The 18,904-nt window shown below is 44.2% G+C and overlaps 1 protein-coding gene across 4 annotated transcripts in view; it reads right to left on the bottom strand.

Annotated features, from left to right (window-relative positions):
• Positions 1-18,904, bottom strand: part of STX3 (syntaxin 3) — a 54,708-nt gene that overhangs the window by 16,816 nt on the left and 18,988 nt on the right. For all 4 annotated transcript variants that reach the window (XR_010023437.1, XM_063095929.1, XM_063095928.1 and 1 more), the window contains exon 2: positions 16,651-16,734. Coding sequence is in view for 3 of the 4 variants with exons in the window: in XM_063095929.1 (XP_062951999.1) it covers positions 16,651-16,734 (84 nt within the window). In the remaining variant the exon portion in view is untranslated. The remainder of the gene's footprint in view (positions 1-16,650; positions 16,735-18,904) is intronic.

The raw sequence follows: 18,904 nt of genomic DNA, 5'->3' as shown, positions 1-18,904 counted from the left end.
AAAAGTGAGAACAGGACAGAGTGAGGATGGGAAAGATGGGAAAGAAGGAAGGAAAGTAAGATGTAAAAGGGAGAGAACAAACCTAGAGAATGAAAAACGAAGACAGAAGAATGAGAAGAGAAAGACAGAACAAAGAAACATAAGAAATACAAAAAGGCGGGGGGGGGGGAGACAAAGAGAGAAACACACACACTAAGCAATCACCATCTCAGGAGACAGGCTGAGCTTCTCTTGGATGCATGTTCTGGTAAAAAGCTCTTACTAGCTGATTCCCTCAGATGATAGGACCCAGAAGCTCGAACCATGAACAATTTCTGCACATTTTTAAGGCTGTTGATTGCGCAAGGTTGATATCATAAAATATTTCCAGCAGCACTTCATTCCCAAATAGAAAACCATCACAAGACACAGCTGTGTAAGCATTAAGTTCCACCTCAGCTCCCTCTTCAAAGATGTCAGCTGCCCCAGCACCATGGCCCCTGCTGTGGTGGAAGTAAATATACAGGAAGTGGCACATGGAAAAGAAACCTAGGTGTCTATCAACCTCACCTCCTGCAATGAGGGGCATGTCAACACTGCAACAACTAACAAGCAGAAATCTAGTGAAATGCCATACAGTAGGATCTTAACTTCTGAGATGCAACAAAAACACAACTCAATGAATATGCAGCTTCCAGCATCCCTTCTCCCAGTGGAAGATTCACCTCTTTTTAAAAGTCTGATTATAAGCTCTCCAAATTGGATGGAAAATAGGAGAAATAAAACGAGCTCTCTAACCCTCAAATCAGTATGTTTGCCACTGGAGCAAGGGATTTCCCCCTCTATAAATATACTGGTTTAGATGTACCATAGTTTACACAAAATTTCAATGTCATAATATCATTGGAATATAAATATATACAGGTAGATGCCCAAATATTTGTGAAGCATTTTAACAGTGGCAAAACAACCTATAGAATTATATTAGGACCATTATTTAAATGAGGAAACTTGCTGTGGATTAAATGTCCCCCCAAAACTCATTGAAGCTTCACCCCCATTGTAATAGTAGTAAAAGAGTGGAAAATCCAATTATGGTATTTGAAAGGTGGGCCTTTACGAGGATATTAGGAAAAAAAAATTAAAAAATTAAAAAAAGAAAAAACATGATTAGATTGTGAGGACTGTGCCCTCATCAATGGATTGATCCATTTACAGAGTAATGGGCATGGCTCTGATGGCTTTATAAGGAGAGCAAGTGAGAAGGTTAACTCTCTCTTGCTCAGGCCATTCCTAGCCACGTGACGCCCTGTATTGCCACCCAGAAGAAGGCCCTCACCAGATGTTTTCCCTGTAGCACTAACTTCCCAGCCTCCAAAACTGTAGGAAATAAATTTCATTTCTTTATAAATTACCCAGTTTCAGGTATTCAGTTATAAGCAAGAGAAATGAACTAATACAAAACCTAAGTTTAAAAAAGTCATAGGTCATATAGTTGGTGGTAGAGACAGCCCTCAAACAGTGCCCTCCCCTCCAACTGGGATGCTTTTTCTATTTGATCTACAACTTGTTTTAATTCTTCATACTGTTTCACACTGAGCAGAATCCCAAGCCTCCCCATACATGAAAAGGGCCCGTACCACCATGTGTGAAAATTCAGTCTCTAGAGGTGCAACTGCTTCAGAATCTGGCCCTTGGGTAACTGAAATTGCTGCCCTCCCTCCCCTTTCTCTCTCACGTCAGACACTGGCTCCTCTTACAACTCATCAAATGTCATTGTATCTCGCCCTGTTTCCACTTCCATCATGTGACTGTCTTGCCAGAGCATGTACACTGTTTTACAAGATTGAGAGAAAATGCTTTCTACAATAAAAGGCACTAACCATTTTAAAACAAGCTTAACAAATTTTAACAAGTCATAAGGCCTTACATTTTGCATGTCCAATGAATTGGTTACCTTAGAAAATCTCTTCTAGAAAATTACTAGATAAACTGAAGAGCATCCTGACGCAATGGTCAATGGTAGAAAAACAGGAGACAGGAAGCTGTTAGGATGAGACTGCTGGGCCTCAAGCTCAGAGTCACTCCAGGCATTTGGAGACTGGACGGTAGATGCTCATCCAGACCAATGCACAGGAGAACTGGGTCCTGTGTGTTCCCTCCTGGCCTCGCCTACAGGACTCCCTGGGCTCAGGGAGCTCTCCACTCCCACCCCCACCCATCCTCCACCCCTTGTAGCTGCTCTCTTTCCTGTCCTCAGCAACCTCACCATTCAGAGGCATTTCAGGGACTTTATGATTTCACAGCAACTTTGTCAGTTCACCAAATAATCACAGAATCCCTTTACGACTTCAGGATGGACAACTGACCGATCACAGAGCTTTCTTTTTTTAAATTTTTTTTGAACTTTGTATCTATGCTTTTTCTTAGAAGTGTTGGTTTTCCTCAATGTTGATTTCTGGGTATTTTATGGTGGCAACTACAAGTGGTTTCCTTTTGTACATTTGCCAGATAACCATAAAACCATACGGAGAGTGGGGGAAAGGGGGGACCTAACAGGAAAGTGATGATTGCCCAATCTGAAAGCTTAAGGGCTATTTGTATGTGTTTGTTTGGGGTTCTATATACTGACCTTACCCTGCATAATCACATATTGAAGAATTAAAATTGATTGAACATATACATGTACCAGAAATGATGTTAGGCCTTTCACAGTTCTTCTATGAGGTCGCATCACTATCTCCTTTTTATACATGAGAATGCTGCCTCAAAGAGGTAGAGAAACTTATTCCAGACCATACCGCAGAAAGAGGCAAAACAGAGGTTTAAATCCAGGCATCTGTTGGATACTAAACCCTGTCTCCACCAGGTAAACATGCATGAGCCCCTATGGAAGGATCCTCTATCTTCTCTTCAAAGCTAGTTCATATTCAGCCTCCATCAGTGTTATGTGCACGTTCAACTCACTGTTTGAGATAGGGCCAGTTGCCTTTCACAGAGACCATTAGCCTTATTTCTCTGTCTTCTAACTCAGCTCCCTATAGGGAGTGTTTTACACAATAAGTGCTTGAGAAACACTGACTGAGAAAACCAACCCAAAAGTGTTTTTCAAGTTGCCATGCTAAATTTGTAGCTAATACATTCCCAATGCCTTCTTATTGTGCACTGATTTTTAAAATGTATTTTTCAATAATTTGTTAGTAATATAAGAATCTAGATAATATAGAATTTAAGAAAATAGATTAGGATCAAACAGACCAGGTTCAAGACAGCAAACCAAGCACTCTTTATATTGGGTGTTGCCAATAATAATTACCATATTATACTAATCACCATCATCTAACTAAAGGGAGGGAGTTATGTTCATTCTCTTCCTTTTGGACCTAATTAGCCAGTGAAATCTAATTAGATAATGGAAAGCAGAGAAAGTACGACTCTGGAGAACCAGCAGGTTGCCACAGGGTGTGGTGGAAGGCTTTTGTTTATTGTCCCTCAGGCTTTTGTTTATTTTGCTTAGTTTCTGCCTCCCCTAAACTCCCACGTACCTTGTACCTGTAATTGGGCATTAATTCCTGCATATATACTTTACTGAAAACTTATTTTGTGCCACCCCTCTAAGGTGACAAAAATACTCTGTTGTAAAGGTCAAATAAATGATTCTTCCTTTTCTCAGTGAATTCACCTTTACTTTTCTCCAAAAAATGGCATAAGCCAATACAGTCCTCATGTTAGAGCTTCTCAGTCAAGTCCTCTTTGGTTTGCTTGCATCTTAGCTTTAGAAAACAAACAAACATTGATGCAAAGGGAGGAAAAAGTCACTTCAGCCAACCAAGCAACAGAAGCCAAGTCAGTAAGGGGTTTTATCAAGATTAGGACTATTGTATCAACTCTCTTTTTTTGAATGAAAAGGGAAGAATGATCTCAGAGTTATCCTGACCAGCAAAAACAATCACTCTCAGTTACACTGACCAGTGAAAGCGAGTATTCTTAGACAATAATCTCAAATCAATTAAGTGTATCTGGGCTTTGTGTCACTCAAAATTTAGTCAGGAAAACAAAAACCTACCTAGTTATTTTAACCAAAGTAATGTATACAGGAAATTGTTTACACAGGATGAAGGGCCTAGAATAACAGGATGTGAGACACTCTGGAAATTAGTGACAGCAGGTTGAAGGGACAAAGAAGGAAGGCGGGGTCACCAGCGCCTCAAGCCAGGGCCCTCTGATGGAAGCCAGACCATGGTGGCGCTGACCAGCAGAGCTGGGACCATGGAGGCAGGATCTACTGAGTGGAAGCTGGGGCCATGGAGGAGACACGTCTGAGGAGGACACAGCAAGAAGGAAAACCACAGCCTCTTCCCTCCTCCTCAAGTCTTCTGCCAGTGTCTCCCGTCTTAGTCTGTTCAGGCTCCTGTAACAAAAATACCATAGAGTGGGTGGCTTAAACCACAAGCATGTATTTCTCACAGTTCTGGAGGCTAGGAAGTCTAGATCAAGACACTGGCAGATCAAGTGTCTGGTGAGGACCCTCTCCTGGCTTGCACACGTACACCTTCTCGCTGTATTCTCACATGGACGAGGGACATTTCTTCTGTCTCTTCTTATAAGGGCGCTAATCCACTCTCATGACCTAATCACCTCCCCAAAGGCCCCATCTCCAAATACTATCAGATTGAGAATTAGGATGCAACATATGAATTTTGGAATGACACAAACATGCAGTCCATAGCACTCCTTTTGGTCAAACATACCACAAGCCAGTTGGCGAGGGAACTTGGGAAATGTAGTTCCCTGCAACACAGAGCAGAGCACAGGAAGGGCGGGGAATGGACCTGAGAGGAAATAGGCAAAGGCTTCCTGCCCGTCCTATTGAAAGAGCCCAGGAATGCAGAATCTACCAGCTCGCCTATCATCCAAATATTCTACTTAAAGAATTACAAAGTATTTAACCTGATAAATTTGACTTCCCACCTAGAGTTCCAAGTTACATTCACTTTGAAGTTCTTAGTTCTAACAAAAATCAAACCGATCTAGCAAATCCCTATCTTCAAGACTGGTCACCTCGCAGTTCTTCTAACCAGATATTGCTCCACCCTGCACTCCACCAGGATCCCAGCTCTTTGCCCACACTCTGTCTGCTCTCACTTCTCCTATCCTGACTCAGATCACCTCAAGGGCTGGGGCCGCATATTGCTCATCTTAGACTATCTGATATCCATCACTGTGTCAAGCACACGGTGTCACTCAGTAGATGTTTGTTGAACGAATAAATGAATACAACTAACTTCAGAGACAAGCATGCTTCATATACCACTGCAGAATAGTCTCGGATTTTTTTTAAGCACACCTGTTATGGACTGAATGCTTGTGTCCCCCCAGAATTCATATGTTGAAGTCTAATTCCTAATGCAATGGTGTTTGGAGGTGGGGTCTTTGGGAAGTAATTAGGTCATGAGGGTGGAGCCCTCATACATGGAATTAGTGTCCTTATAAGAAGTGGCCAAAGAACTAGCTCACTCTTTCTGCCATGTGAAGACACAAGAAGTGGGCAAGTGTGCAACCTGGAAGAGGTCCCTCTCCAGAACCCAATTGTGCTGGCACCATGATCTCAGACTTTCAGCCTCCAGAACTGTGGGAAACAAAATTCTATTGTTTATAAGCCACCCGGTCCATGGTACTTTGTGATAGCAACCTGAACTAAGACAGCACCAAAAAAAGAAAACTTTATAACAGCATTTTCCAAAGTGTATTCATTCATCCTTGTGAATAGAAGTTCTACGTCAAAAAGAATTCTGTGAAAATCTAAATACTGGGATAACCAAGTTAAGCAGGTTTCTTTATTACAGGACTTCTTGGAGTTAATGTGCATTTTAAATGTCCAAGAGAGGAAAGAGTAGGAAGCATTTCCCAAACATATTTGATCACAGAAGGCTTGATGCATCTCATACTGCCTGCCATCTGTGACAAGCACTTTGACTACCCCTCCAAATAGCCCCTGCCCTTTCTTTCTTTTAACAGAACTCTGATTTTGTGCGGGCAGCAATGTTGCCAGCCCAGAGGATGAATCATGGTGGGTTCTGTGGCAATCCTGGCAATGTTGTCCCTTTGCTAAGTACTCACCTTCCTGGTCTCCCTTCTAGCTAAGGGTGGCCATGACCATGTGTTGGGAAAATGGAACAATGTGGTCAGGCTCCCCTCACCCCGGAGCTGGTTCAGGGTGGTTCAGTAAGCATTGTGTTTGTGGGTGGAATAAGTGCACCTGCAAGGTGGTGCAGCTTTGGCTGGTGTTTACTGCCTCAGGCGCCCACCCTGCACGGCCATGTTTTTCCAGATCTGCAGCTTCCAAGGACCGTGTAGCCGGTTATCTAGCTTGTACACCTGCGTGAAGGGGTCTGGTGACTCAGCCTGGCGTGTAAAGGGTTTGTGACCCAGTTGCTGTGAGCAGGATACGTGACATCAGCCTTAGCCCTAGCCTCTCAGTAGCCAGACAAATTGGCGTAGTTGGGCAGGATTATGCCATATTTGGCGTAGCCTGCGACAGGACTCTGAGCAGATACAGGAGCCAAAAGCCCTTGGAAGAAGGAGGAAATGTGGCTATTTGTGAATATGCTGTGCCCTATGGCCACCTTTCTGTTGACGGGGACCTGGTTGCTGCACACTGTACTGCAAGGCAGCATAGAACAGGTACTATGGCAGAAAACCCCTTGGGAGGGGGAAGAAATGTGGCTGTCTTTGAGTGTGTGGTGCCTGGTGGCTACTTTTCTGCTGACTAGAGCCTGGCTTTTGCACACTCTGCTGCAAATTGATTGAGAGCTGAGGCAGAAAGCAGAGTTGTTGGCAGATGATGTGCAGATACGGGCAGATTCAAGGCAGAAAGCAGAGTCGGAAGCACGGATAGATGTCCTGGAGGATGACATGCAGCAACTGGCCATTCCTGCCCCTCACACTAAGGAAGATGACCAGCCCAATGGTGAGTTGGGGGAACCCATGCATCTCCAGGCACAGCCTATAGTGCAAGAGAAATTGAGGCATGAGCAGCCTATGGGACCGGACAGACAACCGGTGGATGATCCACAGGTGACCCAGTTCACTATCTATATCCTGTATACCCAGGCTGAACTCGTTGACTTGGGGAGACAGTTCAGGCAGAAACATGAGGAGACCCTGGCTGCTTGGCTGCTGCAGTTATGGGACCTAGGGCTGGATAGTGTGATGTGCTCTGGTAAGGAGGTGGAGAAATTGGCCTCCATCACCATGCACCCGTCCCTGAGCCAGTGGCTGCAGAATAGCCATAGATATGCACCCAGGCGAGGTAATCACTCCTTGATGGGTGAATGCAGCTCCCCGAACCATGTGGGCAAATGCTGGAGAACTGCACAAGATTGCTAGTAAATGGCAAACGTATGCTGAGCTGGTCCAAATCATTCGAGAGCTGGGGATACAGCAGTCCATGTTTAATGTGAACACTTGTGGCCAAGATGATGAAAACTTTACAGGCAGCATGAGAGATATAGTGCTGCAGAATGCCCCGTCCACATCCTTTGGGTCACTGATGGCCATACTGGCCCCATACATTGGTTGTCCTATACATGAGGTAACGACCATGATACCCAGCCTGGGTGAAGTAGAGGATAGAAGACAAGCAAAACGGGTCTGAAAGGTGGCTAAGACCAAACCCCCAAGAAATACTCAGGATTTTATCCCAAAGGGACCAAGCAAGACTAGCTGTAAGCAGATGTGGCTTGACTTGCTTGCAGCAGGGGTTGATAAAAAGAAAATTGACCAGCAGCCAAATGCAGTTCTGTTTGCCTTGTGGCAGCAATTGCACCCTGAACAGCGTTTCACCAAACATTGGGAAACTGGTAGCAAGGTACGCTCAGTGGGTTTAAAGGACTTTTTGGTTGCTCCCGAGGAGGCAGATGAACGGTTCCATTCTGATTAGGAAGCAGACCAAGGTACTCATCTTTTGGGGGCAGGCGAGGACCAGAGGCCTCATGTTGAATTGGCAATATATTGGTCAAGGACAAATGTACAGCGTGTTTTGGCATTGGTGGATACGGGTGCAGAATGTAGCCTGATATATGGCAATCCAGATAAGTTTCCAGGGGCCACAGTTCATATAGATAGCTATGGAGGACATACTACTGAGGTCAAAGCTGTGTCATTGCCATTGGGCATAGGAAGATTACCTCCTCGTGTATATACTGTATATATATCCCCATAGCTGAATACATCTTGGGTACGGATGTACTTTATGGTTTGCACCTGCATACAACAGTTGGAGAGTTTTGGCTGCAAATATGGACAGTAAAGTCTGTGTTACAAGGATATGCTAAACATGACCCACAGGTGTTACCCAAGCCTAGACATGTAGTTAATATAAAGCAGTTTCACCTACCAGGAGGACATGCAGAGATAAGTGCTACTATACTGGAATTAGACAAAGTTGGCAATATTTGTCCAGCTCAGAGCTCATTTAATGCTCTGGAATGGCCAGTGAAAAAGCCTGATGGCACCTGGAGAATGACTGTAGATTATCGAGAACTGAACAAAGTAGTGCCTCCTTTGCATGCAACTGTGCCTTCAGTTCATGACTTGATGGGTCAGCCGACGACTCAGCTGGGGACTTATCATTATGTATTGGACCTTGCAAATGCTTTTTTGTCCATTCCAATCTCGGCTGATAGCCAAGATCAGCTCACCTTCATGTGGGAAGGAAGACAAGTATTGCCCCAAGGTTATCTGCATAGCCCAACCATCTGTCATGGTTTGGTGGCTGGGGACCTACCCCTAGCCAAGTGGACTAGGCCCAGCATGGTTACAATGTTTCACTACATTGATGACGTGCTACTAACCTCCAATTCTCCTGCAGATTTAACCCAGGCAGTTCCAACGCTGCTAAGTCATTTGGAACTATGTGGGTGGGCCATGAACACAGCCAAAGTGCAAGGACCTGTGCTGTCAGTCAGATTCCTGGGAGTGGTCTGGTCGGGTGAGACGAGGGTCATCCCAGAAGCTATTATAGATAAGATACAGGCATACCCTTGACCCACAACAGTAGCTCAGCTATAGACCTATTTCGGACTTTTGAGGTATTGGAGAGCTTTTGTTCCCTATATGGCCCAAATGGTATGCCTACTATATGCATTAATAAAGAAAGGAGCCCCCTGGGATTGGACTGAGGAAGTAGAACAAGCTTATCGGGCTACGAAAAGGTCAATACAGCAAATACAGGCTTTACAAGTGGCCAACCCCACTAAGTCATTTGAGTTAGACGTACATATAACCCAGGAGGGGTTAGGATGGGGTTTGTGGCAGAGATAAGACCAATTCTGCACACCTGTAGGATTCTGGTCTCAGCTCTGGAAGGGTGCTGAAGTGTGCTATGCCCTAAGAGAAAAGCAGTTAGCAGCTGTGTATTCTGCCTTGATAGCCACTGAAGCTATCACAGGAACTGCCAAAGTCCTAGTAAGGACGACATAACCCATAATAGGTTGGCTGTGCACATGGGAAACCAACCCTAAAATGGGTGTAGCTCAGACTCCCACTTTGTCTAAATGGGGAGCATATATAGAACAAAGGAGCACTGTGTCAATGAGTCCTCTGTCCAAAGAGTTGCAAACCGTGCTAGGCCCAGTAGAGGTTGTGGAGGAAACTTTGACACAACCATTACCCGTGGAGGTGTAGGCTACACCTTTCCATGAGGAACAGCGACCTATCACAGAGCAACCTTGGTATACAGATGGCTCTAGCATGGGACTTTCAGCATCACGGACAGCGGTTACTGTCCAGCCCTTAACAGATACCATGTGGTATGAAAATGGCACAGGGCAAAGCAGTCAATGGGCTGAATTGAGAGCAGTATAGATGGTGATAAAGAATGAGCCTGGACCCCATGAACTATCTGTACTGACAGCTGGGCTGTGCACAAAGGTTTAACCCTTTGGATTTCTACTTGGAAGTATCAGTGGTGGATGGTAGACCACTGTCCCCTGTGGGAACAAGCCATGTGGCAAGAGTTATGGGAACTGGGGCATGAGAAAGAAGTAACTTTTTTCCATGTCACAGGACACTTCCCCTTAGCCAGTCCAGGAAATGATTAAGCCAATGCCTTGGCTAAGGTAAGATGGCTGGAGAGAGCCCCAGCTACTGATGTAGCGCAGTGGTTACATCGACGAATGCAGCATGCTGGCAGTAAACCATGTAGATGGCGGCTCAAAGATGGGCCCTGCCTATAAAATGGGAAGATGTAGTGAATGCTTGCCGTGCTTGTCCAGTGTGTGCTCAAGAGAGTCCACACCCCTGGCAGATGCCCCATACAGATGGGCAAATAACTCAAGGAATGGTGCCCCTGACTCGATGGCAAGTGGACTTTGTTGGACCACTGCCAAGGTCAGAGAATTTCAGATATATCTTCACAGCTGTTGATACACCTACTGGTCTTTTGTTTGTATGGTCTTGTAAGGCCCCAGACCAGGTAAACACTGTGAAGGCATTGAATAGCCTTACAGCTATGTATGGTCGGCCTATAGTTATAGAAAGTGATAATGGAACCCACTTTACTGGACATGGGGTTCAGAGGTGGGCCTCCCAGTTGTTCATTCAGTGGAAGTTACATGTGCCATATCATCTCCAGGCAGCAGGAATGATTGAACAGTACAACGGCCTTTTAAAAAAGGGACTAAGGCTATCTACCCAACCCCCATCCCTGAAGGGGTGGGCACAGTGACTATGGCTGACAGAATTCTAAATAGAGACCCCGCAAGGGCAGACCCTCTCCAGTGGAAGCTCTGTTGCATAACGCTGTAGCACCTATTACAGCTGCAAATCACTACTAAAGATAAGCTTTTGAAGCCAGGATATGGCAAGAATGGAAATATTCTCTTACCAGCACCAACCTGTTTGCAACAGGGAGAGACAATACAATGGGAATGGCCTTGGAGAATAAAAGCCCCCCATATATACTGGGTAGGTTCAATAGAGTCTTGGGGAAAAGGATTAGAAGAAGGCTTGCAAGTTTCACCTTGGGTGACAATTACCTGGCCTCCTCGAGTAAAGGTGACATGGCCTGGAAAAGATGAGCGCTCTATTTCAAAGGGCACATTTGTATTATCATTATGGCCAATTATGAGTTCCCTTATACTGTTACACGTAGAACCTACAGATCCAACAGTGTTAGCAGATAAAGTATGGTATCATAAGCCAGGTAAGATACCTACTCCTGCAACCATCCTTTCTCAGGATGGCACACTGGCATGTATCTTACCAGAGGGGAGAGAACTTCCCCTACTGGTACCAATAACACTTCTGTCTTTTCACCCGCAGTGTTCTGGCTGCAGGCATTGCACCAGAGTCATGTGATCAACGTGTTGGCCTGCTGAACCGCCCATCGGTATGACTGCAGGATTTGCATGGAGGATCACACCTCCATGGTGACTACTAACTGGACATATGCGGCTAACAGTTAAAAGGACACAACTTCAAGCCTTAGGGCATATTGAATGGACAATAGGTTATGTAAATGTAAGGGTCACTTATCCTCGCTAAGGGAACGTTGTGGAAGATTCTGGACATGTAGATCTATGGGAAGGGACCCTGAATGGGTAGGTTGTTGGGAAAATGGAACCATTTGGTTAGGCTCCCCTCACCTAGGAGCCAGTTCAGGGTGGTTCAGTAAGCATTGTGTTTGTGGGTGGAGTAAGTACACCTGCAAGGGGGCGCCACTTTGGCTGGTGTTTACTGCCTTGGGCGCCCACCCTGCACAGCCATGTTTTTCCAGACCTGCAGCTTCCAAGGACCATGTGGCCGGTTACCTAGATTATATACTGTGTGAAGGGGTCTGGTGACCCAGCCTGGTGTGTGAAGTGTTGGTGACCCAGTTGCCGTGAGCAGGATATGCGACATCAGCCTTAGCCTTAGCCTTGCAGTAGCCAGACACCATGTGACTCGGCACCAGCCAGTGGACCACAGGGGAAATCAGCTTGGAGGATTTAGGTAGTTTTCTGTCCCGATAAAAGGATTTTTGGACTTTTCTAGCTGCTCCCTTACTTACTGCTTATGATGCTGGAACAGGGAGATGCCAAATGCAGCTGAGACTCTGCAGTGTTCGGCACAAATTCTTTAATCTCCTCCCACTGGGAGGTGGGATCTATGACCTGCTCTGTTGAATCTGGCAGGCTTGTGACTGCTTCGATAATAGATCACAGTAGAAGTGATGTGCTCTATGACTTCCACACGCTAAACACTTGCCTTGCAGCCATGAGCCTCCATGTAACAAGTCCAACAGCCCTTAGTGGGCCATGCAGAAAGAATCCCAAGGCACAGAAAGAAGCCAAGTGTAGGTGTTCCAGTTTTCAGGCTCTTCTGAGATTTTCCTTCAAATACCAGGCATTAGAATAAAGATGTCTCTGTAAGATGCTAGCCTCCCCAGTGAAAGCCCCAGAAATCATCAAGCAGAGATAATCCATCCCCTCTGTACCCTGTCCAAATTCCTAACCTACAGAATCTGTCAGCATAACAAAATGGTGGTTTCACACCACCAAATATTGGAGCAATTGGTTATACAGCAGTAGATCAACAGACTCTGTCACTCAATCCTTACAGGAAAAGCCAAGAGGACCACAGAGATGCTGACCTAGAACCCCAACACCTCTAAATCACTGTACCACCCCTAACTCCAAACTTCTCATATGTGAAATAATTACATATCTTTACTGATCAAGCCAGTTAGTCAAAAGCATCCCTACGCTACTACTCAGGGCCACAGATTCAGGTCAAAGCCCCCATCCTTTTTCCCCAGGGCTGTTGTATCAGCCAACTTGCTGGTCTTTCCATCTCTGGTCTTTCCCACCCTCTAAAAACTGTCATCAGAATGATTTTCCTAAAACATACTCTGATCCCATCACTTCCTTGCATAAAATACTCAAAGGTTCCCCATCACAGTATGTGCAGGAAAAAAAAAAAAAGCTCCCAAGTGATTCTCATGTGCAAATCTAGTTAAGAATAATGGAAGCTTTCCCTCATCTTCCTCCCTCTCTTCCTCCAGGCGGAATTTAATTTAATGCAATGCTTCCTCTTTCATGCTCCCACAGTACCTTGTTGACATTTCTATTCTTATAAGAAAATTTTAAAAAATTTTCTCTAACCTTACCAGATAAAGAGACACCAGAGGGCAAGGACCCTGTCACATAGAATATTGTATCCCCAGCCCCTAACATGCTTTCTAGAGGAGAGTAGCACTCATATACCTTGATAAATGAATGAATGAATATACAATTACAAACCCCTAATGTTTCTGCCTCCTAAGGTAGGTCTGTTTCCTCTGAAACTTTGCTTTCTCTGCCACCTGAGCAAACAGACCAAGGAAAAGATAGATAACTGCAAATTAGACAAAAGGGGTTTATTATTTACCAGGTTCTGGCTTGATCAGCCAAGGTGGCCTGAAAACCCAAGAGCCAATTCTTTTCTCTAACAACAGAGAAGCTGGAGAAGCCATTCAAATTTTACAGTGCAAATCACATTCTGAAAACACCCTGGTCCTGTGACTTTGTCTGCACCTTGCAAATGCCTCCATGACCAAGCTGTGATTCCCATGATCAGTTCTTGGCAAATAGCTGAGGGTGACCTGCTACAACCAGTCCAAAAAGCAAGTTTATCACAAGAGTGTTTTCCCAAGAAATCTACTCAGCTATATCCTGCAGGGTGTACTGGGTATGTTCCCCAGTCCCATAGAGAAGGATACCCCTTAATTTCCCCAAATCCCTATTATCTGAAATGCGCTTTAGTCCAATTTCAAGAATATTTCCAGACCACATTCTATAAAACCAATTTTGTGGGTCTACTTACTCATAAGTACATGCAGGGGCAGAAGGTGATTTACTGAACACATATTTACTATAGTCAGGCACTGTGCTAGGTGCATCCATATACTTTCTCATTTTATATTCACAATAACCAGCGGGTAGTAGCACTGTTCCTATTTTAGAGGAAACTGAGGTTTAGAGTAGTTAAACAACTTTTCCAAAGTTATATCACTGGTAGTAGGCAAAGCTGAGATTTAGAGCAGTGCCTATGGGACCAGAGCTGACACAATTGTCCCTCTTGCCCCTGTTCACTCCCCCAGAGTTCATCCTCTCTGTGCTCTGTCAGATAAGGAAGGAGGAGAGTGACACTGCCTAACCCACACTAAGCACCTTCTGAGTGTTAGCTCCTTTAATCCCCAACACATCCATGAGGGGAATATTTTCCTCTCCATTTCACAGATAACCCCACTGAGACTTGGAGAGGTTAAGGAATGTGACCAAGATCACACAGTTAGAGGCAGAAATGGAATTTACTTTCAAAGACCCTGCTCCTTCCATCTCACCATGATGTCCCCTTCTCCACTTTAAATGTTAGGGTTTTGTGGGGGGTTTCCCAAATGATAGAAAAGCATTTAACAAAAGAAAGCAATAAGAAATAAAGCAGCCCTGGGGGTCTTGTTAAGTCTCCAAAGGTCCTCTTCAAAAATAGCTATTATCCATCGAGCACTTTTCTGTCTAGATAATGCTTTCCAGATGTGTGATCTCATATGATCCTTACAACAGCTTTGAAAGGTAAGTAACATTCCCAATTTCCAGAGCAGGAATTTAAATCTCAGACAGGTTAGATAAGTTGACCAAGGTCATGCTGCCATGAAGTGCTTGAGGATGGACTCGAGCCATGTCTAGCAGGCCAAAGCCCACCATCTTCCCACCTCACAAGAAATACTGCCTCTCAGGGGCCCTCTTACTGGTTTAGGAGAAGAGGGATAACAAGGTTGTTGAAGAAGAGTCCTTATTTTAGGAAAGAAGCTCTTTAATGTATGTGTTTCTCCAAGTCAAGACAGTAGGGACACGCTTCAATGACTTCAAACATCTCCTTAAGTCCACTCCCACCACTGAACAGAAGGCCATTTATTATCCTTGCACAATCTACACCTGAAATAACACTAAATTTACAAAACCCAAGTGTTGTCTGATCTCACTATGACTCCTTGACCAAAAGGACAGACCCACCCAGGAAGAGGGTGGGGACTGGTGGAGCATTTATATCCAACTTCCCAGTCACGTCAGCACATGCTCAAGTTTGCTCTTAAACTCATTTATTACTGTAACAGATAAATGGGCGTGAACCTTCAAGTCCCTTTCCACTCCATTTGGAGAAGAACCGGAGGGTCATCTTTCCACATTCATAATCTAAAGGACCGGAAGCACCCACATTCCCCCTGCAAAAAGAATACAATGCCTCCTGTTTTCTTTCCAGGGAAATAAAAAATTCAAATAAAGAAACCATAATAGGATGTCAGAAGCTTCAGCAACAGTGAGGTCTCTGGATATATTTTTTAAGTATATCATTTATTAAGCACATATATGCCTGATGCTACTCTGATTGTTTCACAAACATTATCCCATTTAATTCTTATAATATCCCTAGGAGGAATTATATTATCAATCCCAATTTACAGAAAAGGAAGCCCAAGGCTCAGCATGTTAAGGAACGTTCACAAAATGAACAGCTGGTCAGAAGCAGCACTGACATTTGAACCCAAGTTTATCTGGCTCCAAAGCCTGTGTTTCTGTCCAGGATCCACAAGCTTCCCACCTCTCACTGCCTACAGTAGCACTGTTCCAACAAGGACCTTACAGATCAAAGAGTATGTGAATCTATAGACCTATAGGCAACCCATTTTTGCCCCGTTGAACTTTACAAAAATAAACTGGTGGTTTCGTGGTTTCTCAGTTACCACCAGAATTAAGTCAAAGGGACTATCAGAATTTTTGGAGACAACAAATTTGATCTATCTAAATCACATGCCTAAAGATGCAATGCTTTTTACACTTGCATCTGTAACCCTGTGGTCGATCCTGTACTTAAATTATATACTTTAGGCAAGAAAGAATACCATTAAAATGTGGTCATATTACATAAGACTTTAAAAGCCTCTTTTCTGGGAAAGGGGAGGGGAGAGGCAGGTAGTAAAAAAAAAATTAATTTTAAAAAGTTTGAAAACTTAAAAAATAAATTAATTAAAAAATAAAAATAAAAGCCTCTCTCCAATTACGTACAATTTACCCTCTTCTGACTTTCTTAATAGAATTAAAAATCCAGATCCTTCCAAGTAAGTACAGATGGTCTCTAACTTACAACGATTCGACTTAACATTTTTTCAACTTGGTGCAAAAGCGATACACATTCAGTAGAAACCCTATTTCCAGTACCCACACAACCACTCTGTTTTTCACTTTCTGTACAGTATTCAGTAAATTACAAGAGACAGTCAACACTTTATTATAAAATAGGCTTTGTGTTAGATGATTTTGCCCAGTTGTAGGCTGACGTAAGTGTTCTGAGCATGTTTAAGGCAGGCGAGGCTAAGCTATGATGTTGGGTAGGTTAAGTTTATTAAATGCATTTTCAACTTACGATACTTTCAACTTACAGTGGGTTGATCAGGACATAACCCCATAATAAGTCGAGGAGCATCTGTACTGAAAACAAAATCTCGTTGTAACTTCTTCGTCCAGCCGTCCCACCCCAGCAAAAGACTGACCTTCCTCTGCCACCCTTGAAAAATCTGAGGTTTTTTATTTTTCTTAAGGAAGCTGTGTTTCCTTATGTACATTCACAAAAGCATACAGCAAGGTTAACTACCTCAGAAAAGAACTCATCCATGAAAGCTGTGTTGTCAATAGCAATCTCCACCTCATCAGTGTCATCATCCTGTGTCAGCTGCTTCTGCAAGAGACAAAAAGGAGCAGAGTGAGATAAAAACAATAAATAGCTAACACTATAGAATGCTTACTGTGTACCAGGAGCTATATTGAGCACTTTACATAATTCCTTTTAAAACTCATAACAGCTGTATGATGTATCAAATTCTGGTGACAGTGTCTGCAATTAAATCCTAGCTCTACCACCTACTGACTTTTTGCAGGGGAGTTAAGGGGAAGGAAGGGAGAGATGAGCAAGTTACTAATCCTGCTATGCCTAGGTTTCCCCATCTGTTAGTGCTGATATTAACACTACCTACTTACTAGGGTGTTTAAAGAATAAATGAGATAATACATATCATACACTTTTGTATGGTGCCTGGCACGCTGTTAAGTGCTCAGTAAATGCTAGGTTTTGGATCTGCTGCTGCTGGTGGTGGTGGTAGTAGTGGTGACCTTACTATAATTACTCCACTTGATGAACCTAAACTTGGGGACGTTGAGTAACTTGGCACAGAATCGCACAGGCAGATTCTAACCCATCTGTTAGATCTGGACTCCACATTCCTAACCCTTTCTCCACAGTGTTCTACAGCTTTTAGACACAATTCCTCCAGAACATGAGCTTCAAATCCTCCCAGTAGGAGTAAAGATTTTCCTGTTTTCAAAAGAAACAAGACTGTGTTACTCTCACTCAGAGAGCTCATGTTTATGAGGAAGAGGAAGCTCTCCCCCGCCCCCCAGCAACCTCTGGGGACCCAAGTCTTCTCAATCTCATTCAACTTCCTCTGCAAAATCACAAAATGGCTATCTAAAGGAACTGATTCCATTCCCACCCAGCATCGGGGGCCTGACCTGCCCCTCCCCAGACCACTGCTGCACTACACACTGCCAATTTCTAAGAACAGAGGGAGAATGGGTTGTTGAGGGTGGAGGTGGGGCAGGTGGTAAACCTCCTACACCTGCTTCTTCACAACCTTCAGTGGCCTATGGCCTTCTCAGCCTAGATATCCTTCTCAAACACTCAGGACTCCACAGGCAATGAGAGCCACCAGGGGCCTCTTTTCTTCACCCAGCACGATCCCCCTGAATCTGCAGCAGCAGGAGTTATTGGGAATTCTTATGGATATCTGGGGCTCTCCAGCCATCTGGGGAGTCTCTTGACTGGCACACCCATCATCTGATTCTCTGGCTGGTCTGGAGCATTCAGCATCCCAAGCTTAGCCACATTCAGGGGAGTTGAGGATTTAAGGGTGATCTGGCTGGGACATCTGTTACCCATTGGTCGCCAGGGTTGATTTGGCTGATGTGGTTGGCTAGGTGGGTGTTCCCTTCCTCCCTAACTGCTCCATGTGCATCCTTCTCAAAGCTATTCAGTCAGTTGAAGTGGACGAACTTTCCTGATAGCGGAAAGGACCGTTCTTCAGTCAAGTGTATACGAGTAACTGTGCTCTGCTGCTAGAACCTCCAAAAAGTTCTCAAGGGAGTTGAATTTGAGAGCACTGCTACAGCCTCCACAATCACCTTCCTAAAACTTAGAATTGATCATGTCCCTCTGCCACCTAAAGTCTTGCAATGACAGCACGTTTAGGATTAATAGTCCCATGACCTAATAGAGCACACGGGACTCTCTAAGATCCAGCTGCACCCACATTTCTCCCTCTATGATACACTCTCTAGACCACACACTTAAAACTCCCTGCGTTTCCTGGACATGTCATTCTTTCATATCACTGTAATGTGACACAAGGGCTTCTTCGCAAAAGACATTTGTCAAACTGGCAAATTTTTACTTAGCCTTTAAAACTCGGATCAGACAAACTTTGTGTACCTTACCTGACACATGCTTCCCCCGTGCAAAATTTAAAACTCCCTAAGGTCCCACTGCACTTTGTACAAACCTTCCATAGCAACCATCATAGCCTACTATTGATTATCCCTTTAGTTACCTATCTTTCCCCACTGACTATAAACTCCTGGGGGTTCAGGTCACCTCATATATTTGTCAGAGTAGATACTTTGTGTGGGGTGTTTGTGTGTGTGTGTCTGCCCAGAACACCTTCCTTTGTGAAGCTATGCCCCAGAGTCTGAAGTGAATAGAGCCAAGTCAACCAATGGCAGCACCCAACAGAAATGTCCACAAAATTCCCAGAACTGCCCTTGTTCCTATCCTTCCTGAGCTACACCTTGGCTTC

The sequence above is a fragment of the Cynocephalus volans genome, chromosome 4, assembly GCF_027409185.1.
Source record: "Cynocephalus volans isolate mCynVol1 chromosome 4, mCynVol1.pri, whole genome shotgun sequence".
In the NCBI taxonomy this organism is placed as follows: Eukaryota; Metazoa; Chordata; class Mammalia; order Dermoptera; family Cynocephalidae; genus Cynocephalus; species Cynocephalus volans.
Note: the sequence above shows the minus strand (reverse complement) of the source record. Positions and strands in the feature narration are given on the sequence as shown.